General features: G+C 39.9%; 1 protein-coding gene across 1 annotated transcript; it reads left to right on the forward strand.

The window, feature by feature from the left end:
• The first annotated feature begins 2,284 nt into the window (after window positions 1-2,284).
• Window positions 2,285-8,750, forward strand: LOC133745093 (uncharacterized). The gene is made up of 13 exons (XM_062173085.1): window positions 2,285-2,848; window positions 3,075-3,137; window positions 3,281-3,382; window positions 3,505-3,570; window positions 4,047-4,125; window positions 4,299-4,792; window positions 5,034-5,340; window positions 5,395-5,683; window positions 5,877-5,952; window positions 6,188-6,244; window positions 6,409-6,492; window positions 8,003-8,081; window positions 8,308-8,750. Exons 1-13 carry the CDS (start codon window positions 2,468-2,470, stop codon window positions 8,715-8,717), a joined length of 2,487 nt encoding a protein of 828 aa, XP_062029069.1. The 5' UTR covers window positions 2,285-2,467; the 3' UTR covers window positions 8,718-8,750.
• The last annotated feature ends 5,083 nt before the right edge of the window (window positions 8,751-13,833 follow it).

A 13,833-nucleotide genomic window follows, 5' to 3' on the forward strand; every position in this document is an offset into this window, starting at 1 on the left:
AAACTTTTTTTTTTTGGACAAAGATTATGTTGAAATCTTTTACATCATTTTTACAGTCCTTTTGACATTTTGTTGTTGTTGATGAGGATTAAAATTGAACATTGCACCAGTAGAAGCCTAGATCTACAGCAGGGACTGGTATAAGAACCAATTCAAGTCAAAGAAAAATTCAGTCCATTCTTCTTTGTATAAGAAAAAAGAAGAAGTCGAGATTGAACTTCATTACCAGTAGAGTTTATAGCCTATCTTCACTTCAGAAATAGTCAAAATTATAGTTTAGTATTTTGATCAGTCAATTAGAACATTTCCAATTCAATTATCAAACTTGAATTCAAACCAACACACTTAACCATTGAACTATATATTGATGGTATCTTCTATATTGCTTAATCTCACAGATTTGAGACATGTAGTAAGTGGATCATAATTTGTGGGGAAATTCGTCCAAACAGTGTCTGAACTTTTCCAGACTATTAATTTTCATACCTATACTTTGAAAAATGTCATAATGGTACCTGAAGTTTTGGCCCCGACCCAATTTTCGTACCTAGCAACAGTAAAGTCGTCAACGGCGTTAAATTTTCAGGGGTAAAAGCGGTACTTCATGTATTTTGGTACAGTAAATTAATTTTAAAACAATGAAAATCCAAAATAATCCCCAAACTTTAACGTTGGGGAGACTCGAACCCCAACCCATCCCAACACATATGGGAATGAACGCCCCAACCACCAGGATGCTTGCCTGTCGTTAGTATCTGGTCAACAAAAATTATATATATCATTTAGTTTAAAAACACTTTTTCTTTGACCATTCTGTCATCTTCCTTCTCGTGTTGCAGCCTCTGCAAGTATCTCTCTCTCTCTTCCTCCTTCATTCCAGATTCCCAGCCACAAAGTTTCTTACTATTAATTTTTCTTCTTAAGTTGCAAATACCAATAGCCCAAAATCTCAATTGTTCCTTCTCCAATTCTTCTATTTCTTCTTTCTTTTTCTCTGTTTTCTTCATCTCCTTTCTTCTCCTCCATATCTGTTAATATATCTGGAGATCAAACCTCAAACTCGTCAGCTTGTATGGTGTATTTGCCTCGGTAGATGGTTTTGAACAAAATGCCTCGATTTTGTGCCGAGGCCAGCCCTGTCTCTCTCTCTTCTCTCTTCAGAAACTACATCGGAAAACCCGAGAAGCTTTCGGGCTTCACTCTGCCACCGTCGCCAGTCATTCGGAGTAGGAGTCGGAGGAGACGACGCTCTGAACACTGCAACCCACTCCACCCTGCATCCCAGCGTGCCCCGGAAATCATGGGCGAAAGACTAAGCAGCGTCGGCAAACACATCGTCATCAACGACGAGCTCGTCTGGGACAACGACACATCGTTTCCCGAACCCTGTATCGATCGCATCACCGACACCGACGGAAAGTGCAGAGGCAAGGAGGTTGGAAACGTCGTTGTCGGAGTCGGAGGAGATGAGGCGGTTGACGATGAGGACTAGGGAGTCGATGTGGGGGACGAGGGAGTTAAAGGGTTTTGAAATGGCGAGGCAGCGAATGAGGGTCTTGGTGTCCGAGACCAGGTCGAAGATCTGGAGGATCACGGGGTCCGGGAGCCGATCAAAGCCGTCTATTTCCATCCTCAGAAAGAGAGAGACAAAGAGAGAGAGATTTGAGCACAGAGGGTTTTCTGGGAATGTCATGGTTTCGGTGGAGGAAAAGAAGAGGATGGAGACGAGTGGTGAGAGAAGATGAATAGTAAAATGATGAAAATATCCCTGAAAATTTAACGTCATTGACGACTTTACTGTTGCTAGGTACGAAAATTGGGTCGGGGCCAAAACTTCAGGTACCATTATGACATTTTTCAAAGTATAGGTATGAAAATTAATAGTCTGGAAAAGTTCAGACACTGTTTGGACGAATTTCCCTAATTTGTGACTTGTTTCCATGAAGTCAAGAAAGGAGTTCGAGGGACTCTTACGGCACCTCATTTTGTGATCAATCATTCCTTGGGTTTCTCTACTTTCTCTTGACAAGATCCAGCATACTATTAAGCTTGCTTAAGCTTATCCTTATACCTAAATTGTGTTCCACATAAATTCTCAACCCCTCATTTTTCACGAGTACAATGTCCTTTTGGGCCAATTACACAATTTCACATGTACGGCTTTTCATCTGGCCTCATATTCATCCTAATAATTCCACAAGAATCATAATGCTGCTTCACATGTATGGTTTGCTCATGTACCCTCGTATTGATCCTAATAATAATAATTTCACAAGAATCCTATGCTTCGCATCCTTCACAAGGCGGGACACCGAAGTGACTTGTACAATATGCAAAACAAAAACCGAACCGAACTCTTTTGGACCCGAGATTCTGAGCCCAGTTCTCCAATACAAAACCCGGCCCACTGCAAAACCAAAACCCCAAAACACATTCCCGCGCTTCCCACTGTGAGCAGTACCACCATATGGAACCCTGGGAAGAAGCTCTCGACGTAGACGACGACGTTTCGGAGCTCCCCTCTTTCTCTCTTCGCCCTTGCAACCACTCTTCGTCTCCTTCCCTAAACCCCCAACCCAAACCCTCCTCTCCATCTCCGGCCCTCATTCCGGGCCCCGCCGGCGCCGTTCAGGCCGCGATGCACCGCCGCTCCCAGACCTCCTCCTCCTCCGACGAGCCGATTCCGACGCAGGAGTTCATAAGGAGAGTCTTCGAGAACGGCGACGAGGAAGACGACGATTTCTTCGCCGATTCTTGGCTCCGCGCTCTCGATTCAGAAGGCGGTGGCGGCCCTCGGACCCCTTTGGGTTCGATCAAGAAGGGGCTTGGCACTCACAGAGTAGCTAAGGTAGTTCTATTACGTCGTCGTTTTGGTGTCAATTGGTGAAATTTTGTGATCTCGGATTTGGGGTTGGAATATTAGAATTGGGAGCACTTTGAGAAAAATTGGAAACCCTTAATCTGTATCAGGCAAATTAGGTTTTAAAGATTTGAGCTTTGTTAAAATTGCGAAACCGATTGAGTAGAACTGAGTCGGTGATTCTTGTGGTGTTCTGTTTTTGCTGGTTGATTAGGTTGTTGCTATGATCAAATCTTGCACCCCAAATGGTCTTGGTGATCTCATGTTGACTTTGAAGGTGAGTGTGTGCATAAATGTGTTGGTTTTTCTGTGGTTATTTGTTGGTCTTTAGCTTGCGTAAACTAAGAACTAGATTTGCTCCCCGAACTTTTCACTTTGTGCCATTTAGAGAAAGCAATGTGGCTGAAGTTTTGGGTTCAGGATCCTACAGGTACAATTGGTGCTACCATCCACTGCAAAGCCCTTTCTGAGGGAGAGTTTGGGAAGAGCATTTCTGTGGGTGCGGTTTTGGTTCTGCAGAAGGTTGGATTTTCTGATGTCTCGTTTACAGTTTGAGTTTCACTGATTATCTTTAGTGAGTTGTGATTTAGATACTAATGTCATAATCAACACCATGGGAATGACTAATGAATGCTTGTTATCAGGTTGCTGTGTTTTCCCCCTCACACACTGCATGTTATCTTAATGTGACGGTGAGCAACATTGTCAAGGTGCGTGCTCTTTTTGGTCTGGACAATTTTTAGAGTACTGTAGAAACATAGGCAAAGAAAGGCATCTTTGATTGGTTACGAATATGTCTACAGAGCCCGGCCATCCATTTTTCTCAACACTTTGCTTGAGCTTTTAGAGGGTTGCTATTTGATGATCTTCATATTCACTTAGATGTGTTTGATCACTTGATGAAGGAAAGCCCTTAAAAGCAGAGTTAGAGGGCATCCTACAATCAATATTTGATGTGTTCGATCAAGTCCTTAATCACATGCCGCATTTCTGGGGCACTAATATTATTGGCACATTGCTCTCCCTTTCTTTTTCAATATCTCAGCACATAAGATCTCCTTGTGTTGGAGTTGGTCACAAGTATTTATTTTCCTATGAGCCACCAACCAGATACACCACATCCCACATTCTTTCTGTTTTCTTGTCATTTCATTTGAAGTTTACTGATGAAATGTTTCATTTACAGGTCATTTCCAAGGATAGTGGGCCTCTTGCCACAAAAGATTTTCCAATTTCGTCAGTTAATACTCCTGCTCTCATCAGTGGTAAGTCAAACTTATAAGTAGGCAATATTCTTATGTTCAATCTGCTTGTATTACAGAGAAAAGTTGCTTCTCATTTTATATGTTGCCTGCGGGTGTGAGAGATGAGATTGTAACATGAATTCTTATGTTTCTTAGTAAAACTTAATTGTTTTGTACCTCTTTGTTCTTTACAGCAGAAAGTAGTAAAATGTTACGGATGCCACAAGAAAAACTCCTCCCATCAGAAGAAAGTACTCAGCGAATCATGGAAGGTCTGAGACAAAATTCCAAGGTGATTGGGAGTGAAAATATTGAGAAGCATATGGAAACTGGCCACGCGGCACCAGGAAGGATTTTCTCTGCTCACGTGCACTCTGGAAGCCAATTTGCTGCTGTAGAGATAGAGCCTTCATTGGTGGAAAAGGCTATGCGTAATGGAATCACTAAAATGTCTGTTAGAGAGGACATTATTGATACAGAACAAGTAACTGGGGTTGCTGAGGAGCTCAGAATGGCTGAAGAGGACAATTCATCAAGCATCATCCAACCCATTAGTGGTTCAGCAAACTCGACTGAGATTCCTGATAATCCTGGGAGAATAACAGGAGCAAAAAGGCCAAGGCAGCCACTGAGCTTAACAACTGCGCTCCCAGACTATACAGAAGAACAACTAAATCTGTTTGACTTTGACTGAGGCTTACCTTGCTACTCAGTTGCTTAGAATCATACAAGTACATGTAATGACCTGAATTCGAGCCGCAGACTTGTAAATAGGATGCATTAGAAGTTGTCATATTGTTTTGATGCTAGTTCAACATTTGTTTGCACGCTGAATCAAATGACAAAAAGTTTGCCAAACCGGAACTTCTCAACTTTCAAAACCACTGAGCCCCAGTTTGGGGGTATACGTAAGCATATATAACTTTTAGCTTATGAAAGCTGTTACTTGGATCGGAAGAAAGAGAGATGGAGTGGAGACCGATAATCTTGACGGAGCCGGAGGCCATGGACGTGTAATTGGGGTGAAGATCGATCTAGACGAAGTTTCTCGCGCAAGGGCCATCGAGGCCATCGATTCGTTCCTCAAACAATACGAGGAATGTTTTTGGTCAGTAGTGATTGCCGAGATCAGCACAGCGATCAGAGAAGAGCTCCTAAAATCTAGGAATGTGATCGATGTCGAGTTGGTTGTTGAGTATCTTTCAAACGGCGGCGTTGAGAAGAAGGAGGAGGAAAGTTTGGAGGAGAAGAAGAAGGAGGAAGGTTTGGAGGAGAAGAAGAATGAGGAAGGTTTGGAGGAGGAGGAGGAGGGATTGGAGGAGGAAGATGTGGAAGACGAGGAGGACTCGGAGGGATCGGGGGAGGAGTTGGAAGATGAAGAAGATTCGGATCAGGAGTCGGAAGAGGAAACGGATGAGGATTCCGATGATGATGATGTGGAGGTGGTGGCGGAGGGGAAAACGGAGGCGGTGGTGGCTTATGAGGAGGAGGAGATATATGCAAAGGATCACATTCCAATTATTGCATCCGTCTTTGAGCATCATTTCGGCATGCTATTGAGCGAGCCATGCATTATGACGTACATTATAAATTTACCAAAATTTGAACTACCAAAAAGAAAATAAGTTGGAGAAAATGATATCATAATGGCTTTGCTGAATCATGATCAAATGCTTTAAAGCTCAGCTGATATTTAGAGAAACAACATTGACTAGTTACATATATTTTGACACTGTAAACAATAATAATCTAATGCTCAAAAAACTTATCAGATCAAACAATAATTCAGACCCCTTAAAAGCATCCCTTCTCATCAGAAGTTCAGAACTGCTGTGCAAATTGTCAACTGTATGAATTGGTCTTTCAGGGCAGAGTGAACTTTGACGATTTTCAGCAACTTCTTCTTGTGCTTTCCAAAACAAGTGCATGCACTTGATCACCTATTGAAGAAATAACTTCCTCAATCTTTCAGCAGCAGCGGCTGCTCTTTTATTCGTTGGTTCAAGAACACGTGCATATTTAAAATCTGCAGGATAATACAAAATCTGATTCGTGTGGTGTTCTGTGCTTGCTGGTTGATTAGATTGTTGCTATGATCAAATCTTGCACCCCAAATTGTCTTGCTATGATCATTTTGAAGGTCAGTGTATATATGAAATTATAAACGTGTGGTTTTTCTGTGGTCATTTGTCGGTCTTAGCTTTCGTAAACTAAGAAATAGATTTGCTCCCTGAACTTTTAACGTTGTGCCATTAGAGTTAGCAATGTGTGTGTGGCTGAAGTTTTGGCTTCTGGATCCTACAGGTACAATTAGTGCCACCATCCACCGCAAAGCCCTTTCAGTTTGGGAAGAGCATCTTTGTGGGTGCAGTTTTTGTTCTGCAGAAGGTTGGGTTTTCCGATGTCTCATTTACAGTTACAGTTAGATACTAATGTCACAATCAACACCATGGGAATGACTAATGAATGTTTTTTTTATCAGGTGTTGGTGTCGAAAAATTCCGTAGAGGAGTTTGACTCACCAATGAATGCGGACTGGAGCGGGAGCCGACCAGAAATGATCGAGAAGCTCCCTTGGAGCGTTGACCTGGAGTTTGACCGCCGGCTCGAGGAAAAGGGGGGGGGGTACCTGCAGAAAACCCTCCGATGCCTAAGTCAGTACGTTTCTCAGTAGTGGAGTAAAACAGGCTGGAATGAGATGTCTTACCTGGTCAGTATGCCCCCTATTTATAGATGAGGGAGAGCTTGCACCACAGTTGCGTTTAATATCGATAACTGTACTCATTATTGTCATAACTCCGCAGTATTGAATAACGCCATCACCGTTATTCTATATTGCCATCAATAACGTAATCACTGCACGTTGTACCATTACTCCGCGTTACTAATAACGCCATTGCTTCGCGTTTATGGAATAATGTCATCTCTCGGCGTTATGGCGAATAACGTCATCGCTCCGCGTTATGGCGTTATCGAATAACGCCATTACTCCACGTTATGGTGTTATTGAATAACGCCATTACCATTACTCCGCGTTATGGATTAACGCCGTCGCTCCGCGTTATGGCGTTATTAAATTCGCTCCGCGTTATGGCGTTATTAACGTCGCTCCGCGTTATGGCGTTATTAACGCCGTCGCTCCGCGTTATGGAATAACGCCATCGCTCCGCGTTATGGCGTTTATTCAATAACACCATCATGTCATCCATTACGACTGCGCCTCCTTAACGCCATCTTCATTGTGTCTTTAATAACGGTGATTGCCACCGCATCTACGATTGTCATTGTCCGCGTACTTATGGCGAGGGTCAATTGTCATAATGGTGGGTCAAATTCGTTGATTACCCCCACATCAGGTTGCCATGTTTTCCCCCTCGCACTCTGCATGTTATCTTAATGTGACATTGAACAACATTGTCAAGGTTCGTGCTCCTTTTAGTGTTTACAATTATTAGAGTACTGTAGACACAGGCAAAAAAAGGCATGTTTGATTGGTTAGGAACATGTCCAGAGAGTCTTTTCTCATCACTTTGCTTGAGCTTTTAGAGGGTTGCTATTTGATGATCTTCATATTCACTTGGATGTGTTTGATGAAGGAAAGCCCTTAAATTCCAGAATAAGAGGACTTCCTACAATCAATATTCAATGTGCTTGATCAAGTCTCTAATCACATACCACATTTCTGGGGCACTAATATTCTTAACAAATCGCTCTGCCTTTATTTTTCAAAAATCTCAGCAATGTGAAGATAAACATAAGATCTCCTTGTGTTGGAGCTGGTCACAAGTATTTATTTTCCTATGAGTCACCAACGAGATACACTCACACCACATCCCACATTCTTTCTGTTCTCTTGTTATTTCGTTTGAAGTTTACTGATGAATTGTTTCATTTACAGGTCATTTCCAAGGACAGTGGACCTCTTGCCACACAAGATTTTCCAATTTCATCAGTTAACATTCCTGCTCCCATCAGTGGTAAGTCAAACTTATAAGTAGGTGATCGATCTTCTTATATTCAATCTGCTTGTATTACAAGGAAAAGTTGCTTCTCATTTTATATGTTGCCTGTGGGTGCGAGAGACGAGATTGTAACATGAATTCTTATTCCTTAGTAAAACTTAATTGTTTGTACTCTTTGTTCTTTACAGCAGAAAGCAGTAAAATGTTACGGATGCCACAAGAAAAATTCCGCCCGTCACAGGAAAGTACTCAGCGAATCATGAAACATCTGAGAAGCATATGGAAACTGGCCACACGGCACGAGGAAGGATTGTCTCTGCTCACGTGCACTCTGGAGGCCAATTTGCTGCTGTAGAGATAGAGCCTTCATTGGTGGAAAAGGCTATGCCTAATGGAATCACTAAAATGTCAGTTAGAGAGGACATTACTGATACGGAACAAGTAACTGGGGTTGCTGAGGATCTCAGAATGGCTGAAGAGGACAATTCATCAAGCATCAGCCAACCCATTAGTGGTTCAGCCAACTCGACTGAGATTCCTGATAATCATGGGAGAATAACAGGAGCGAAAAGGCCAAGGCAGCCACTGAGCTTAACAACTTCACTCCCAGACTATACAGAAGAACAACTAGATCTGTTTGATTTTGACTGAGGCTTACCTTGATACTCGATTGCTTAGAATCATATAATGATCTGAATTCGACTCGCAGACTTGTTAATAGGATGCATTAGAAGTTATCATATTGTTTTGATCTGCCACATATACAAATTATGGAATATGAAATTGATCACCTTGTTTTTCTTTATCAGTAATAATATTTCATTAACAAGAATCTAAAAGGATTACTGATAGGAGCATTTTAATGCGACGTTTTAACTGCATTTCCCAACATTTTCTGCGTTATTTCCTTAATAAAACTCTGTTTAGGAAAGTTTCCATTCTTCGATTGGGAAAGTTCCTATTTGTAGAAAGTTTCTATTTTATAGTTTCTATTTTTCATTTTTGGAAAGTTTCCATTTTCAGTTTAGGAAAGTTGCCATTTTTCATTTTAGGAAAGTTTCTATTTTTCATTAACGGATTCTATTTTTAGGACCTCGGAGCTAAAAAGTGGAAATGAACTCACGAAATGAAAGAGGAGCTTGCAAACGTTAAGGGGAGCAAAAATGAGACACAAAGGGCCACAGAAATGAGCAGAAATGAAGAAAAGAAGTTTTCCTGCTTCAACCAGGAAACCCTGCGAAAAGGAGGAGAGCTTACCAAGCAAGTTTTCAACGCAACCATGAAAAGGAAATGGAAAAATGAAGTGTCATGACGTTGGAAGGTGACAAGGCTTGAAGTTGAAGCAACAAGGCCCAAGAACTCTCAAGACTTTGTGGATTTTCGGCAATTGGATCAAAGCCCACTAAAGGCCCATGGAATTAGGGTTTGTGACGCAAAGAATAAACCCTAGGAAGCTTTGCCGTGAAAATACAAAGGGGGAGAGAGAATTGGCGTGAAAATCAAGCAAGAACCAAGAAGATTTCGGCAAGAGATTTTCTAGGGCAATTTTAAAGGAAAGCAAAAGTGTGGAGACCAAGAAAAGTGCTAAAAGGTGTCTAGATACATTCCTAAAATCCCTAAAGGTAGTTTGGCCGAAATAAAAGAGAGAAAATCAGAATATTATCAAGGAATTTCGGCAAGATTATTTAGGGAGGTATTTTAGAGAATTTTGTGATTGGTTGGACCACATCATAGGGCTTATTTGGCAAGCTATCATTGGAGGAAACTATGTGGAATTTTCAGATTAATTCCATGGATTTATTAGAGAAGTACACGGCTTGGAGACCAAGACATGCCGTCCCCTATATATGCTCCCTCATTCTAGACGTCTAGGGTTCCGAATTTTACACTTTCACACTTTAGAAAAAAATCAGAAAACCCTTTGTTGCCGTGAGCATCTTCATCCCTCTCTCCATCCTCTAGTCATCTCCACGAGTTCAAGCAAGGCCAAGGGAGAAGAAGAGCCGTGATCATCATCATCCATCACCATCCTTGAAGCTTGCTTTCGAGATTCAGGGACCACAACGTTAATCGTTCGTCTTCATCATCATCCACGGTGTAATCCGATTCTCCTTTGTAACCTTTGTTTTGAATTCGTTGGTTATGAACTAGTTGACATATATGTTTGAACAAAGTTATTATTTCTGGAATTTTTATGATTAAATGAGAATTCTCGATTCCTATGTTGTGATTCTTGGTTGCTTTTGTGAGTTTGTTTGATTAAATTTGCTTGATAGATATCCTTTGTGTGTTAATCTTGTGTGGTTCGAAACATATAGGGTTTATGCATAATTGTTGCTAGGTTTAAGAACATAATTCAACTTTTTGTTTTGTGTAAACTTGAATCAAAGTAGTAAAGGTTTTGGACAAAGATCGAATTTAATTGAAGAGGATTGCAATTAGGTGGACTTTTCCATACTAAGTTGAATACTTGAGTTGATAGCCTTTCTCTATGTCTAATGCGTTAAACATGTTATGATTATCTAACTTTTGAATGCATGTTTGATAGGATTGATCTAGGTGCTTTCACTTAGGTTAATTAGCATTGAAAAGTAAAATATGGGAAATCGTTTTCTTTCTAACGTTTCACATGATCAACTCCTTTCTCATGACTTAGATGAACAATATTAGGGTTGAATCGAATTTGATTATAAGTTTCGGTTTTGATCTTTGTTTCTCTCATTCCATCCTTGTATTTATGTTTTTGCATTTTAATTGTTTTACTTACTTAGTTTTATTTTCGAAAACCAAAAACAAAAACCCCTATTTTCTCGTAAATATGTTTATACTTTGTATTATTTTTGTAAATAATTGTCTTTGTATTTTTGTTGACAGGTGTACCCTCAATCCCCGGAATAGAACGATCCCTACTTGCTTATACTACTAATGATATTTTTAGGGTTAAATTATGCGCTTGCTTTTAGCGTATCAATTACAAACATACAAAAGAACTGGCCATCAATCTAAGACTAGAAACACACAACAGATGGGAAAGCACCAACAATGTTGTCGATCAAAAGATCTCACAAAATCCTAAAAAGTATCCTACAAGTTAAGAAACGTCGCTCCGCCCCTTTTATGCCCTTCATTTTTTGTATGCCTTTGTAATCTTATTCATGTACGCCGAGTACTTCATAGGCTTCTTGGACGTTGTGTTTTTAAGACTTTTCAAGGCTATAGCTGCTGCCTGCTCAAGCCGATCGACTATTGATTTGCAGTTTTTGTTAGCTTCTACTAAATCAATTCCATTCGGATCATTCCCATTCGAACGTAGAATGTTCATACTTATTAGCAAATTAATCTGGCCTTGAATTGTAAATTTGTCAACTGTATATGTATCTCTAATGAGCTTTTCAACCTTCTCTATTTCAACAGAGCCACTTCTTATAATTACCTTTATTAAGTGCAACAAATTGAAACTCATCATGGCTTTTCTCTCCGCTTTAAACCTTCTATCCTCAAGTTTGCTTAATTGCTCTGCCTCTATATTAATTTTATATCCAGAAGTACCCACTCGCCACTCCAAAATATATAGTAAATACTGTAGAGGTTCTATAACGTCAAATTTCTTTTTATTTTTCTTATCCAACTTCCACGGAACGTAATATCTGATATCTTCACTAAGCTTTTTCTCAAGTTCTGTTATTATTCTTGCAGATGCCATCCTTTCCCCTCTAATTAGAGATATAATGATGTTGTACAGAACGACTGCACGGCCAATCTTAATTGCATTCTTCACTAATTTCTCACTCATATCTTTGTATTCCGAAGTTGTCATGCCGATCACAAAATGTTTGTCATCATTTTGTGGAAGCAAGTCTTTTAGCCACGTAATCGAATTTTTCACTTGCTCATTTATCTTTTGGTTGATAATCTCTTTTTGGGTTATTTTACCACCAGCTGGAATCAACGATACAAGTTTCCACGTTTGCGCAAGATACTCTGAAAGATTAACCTCCTTCGTGATGATTTTTTGACAAGAAGCACTTGGACACTCCGGTGGAATTTCAAGGTCATCTCGACTTGACTTGGGGAGGACCATGCAATTCCATAATATGAAATCAAGGCTATAACTAGTCTTAAGAGTAACCAGACGTTCATGTTTAACTGTATCAGTTTCCTTGTCATGTATTGCAATTTATGTTGCATGAATAACTTGAGGCGCAATCATCTTTATTATTTCGAAATAGAAATTTGAGCGCTTCAATTGTATCTTGTTTACAATATTAGAGATCGTTCTAAGCCCAAGTTTCAAAAGACGATACTGCTCTTCCAATTGTTGACCAAATAAAAACACATCGGCCATCACATCACGTAGAGCATCTCCATTCTCTCTTTTTTGTTTTTGACCATTGGTTTGTATCACTATAGGAATGTGATCTGAGATATCTCCATCTGTCAGATGCAATACCCTAGGAGAATCAAATATTTTTTTCCATTTCACTGAGACCAATCCTCTATCAAGCCTCTGCTTAATGTTATCTTTCTTCCACGTAAATTTACTACCCTCAAAAGGCATGTCATCACAAAGACCACATTCTTTGACGACATTCTTGAACGCTTTTATCTTCGATTTGCTCTTTTTCAGCCCGCCATTTTTCTCATGCTGATATAAAATTTCAGGGTTAAATTATACGCTTGCTTTTAGCGTATCAATTACAAACATACAAAAGAACTGGCCATCAATCTAAGACTAGAAACACACAACAGATGGGAAAGCACCAACAATGTTGTCGATCAAAAGATCTCACAAAATCCTAAAAAGTATCCTACAAGTTAAGAAACGTCGCTCCGCCCCTTTTATGCCCTTCATTTTTTGTATGCCTTTGTAATCTTATTCATGTACGCCGAGTACTTCATAGGCTTCTTGGACGTTGTGTTTTTAAGACTTTTCAAGGCTATAGCTGCTGCCAGCTCAAGCCGATCGACTATTGATTTGCAGTTTTTGTTAGCTTCTACTAAATCAATTCCATTCGGATCATTCCCATTCGAACGTAGAATGTTCATACTTATTAGCAAATTAATCTGGCTTTGAATTGTAAATTTGTCAACTGTATATGTATCTCTAATGAGCTTTTCAACCTTCTCTATTTCAACAGAGCCACTTCTTATAATTACCTTTATTAAGTGCAACAAATTGAAACTCATCATGGCTTTTCTCTCCGCTTTAAACCTTCTATCCTCAAGTTTGCTTAATTGCTCTGCCTCTATATTAATTTTATATCCAGAAGTACCCACTTGCCACTCCAAAATATATAGTAAATACTGTAGAGGTTCTATAACGTCAAATTTCTTTTTATTTTTCTTATCCAACTTCCACGGAACGTAATATCTGATATCTTCACTAAGCTTTTTCTCAAGTTCTGTTATTATTCTTGCAGATGCCATCCTTTCCCCTCTAATTAGAGATATAATGATGTTGTACAGAACGACTGCACGGCCAATCTTAATTGCATTCTTCACTAATTTCTCACTCATATCTTTGTATTCCGAAGTTGTCATGCCGATCACAAAATGTTTGTCATCATTTTGTGGAAGCAAGTCTTTTAGCCACGTAATCGAATTTTTCACTTGCTCATTTATCTTTTGGTTGATAATCTCTTTTTGGGTTATTTTACCACCAGCTGGAATCAACGATACAAGTTTCCACGTTTGCGCAAGATACTCTGAAAGATTAACCTCCTTCGTGATGATTTTTTGACAAGAAGCACTTGGACACTCCGGTGGA

Source organism: Rosa rugosa, chromosome 4, assembly GCF_958449725.1.
Source record: "Rosa rugosa chromosome 4, drRosRugo1.1, whole genome shotgun sequence".
Lineage (NCBI taxonomy): Eukaryota > Viridiplantae > Streptophyta > Magnoliopsida > Rosales > Rosaceae > Rosa > Rosa rugosa.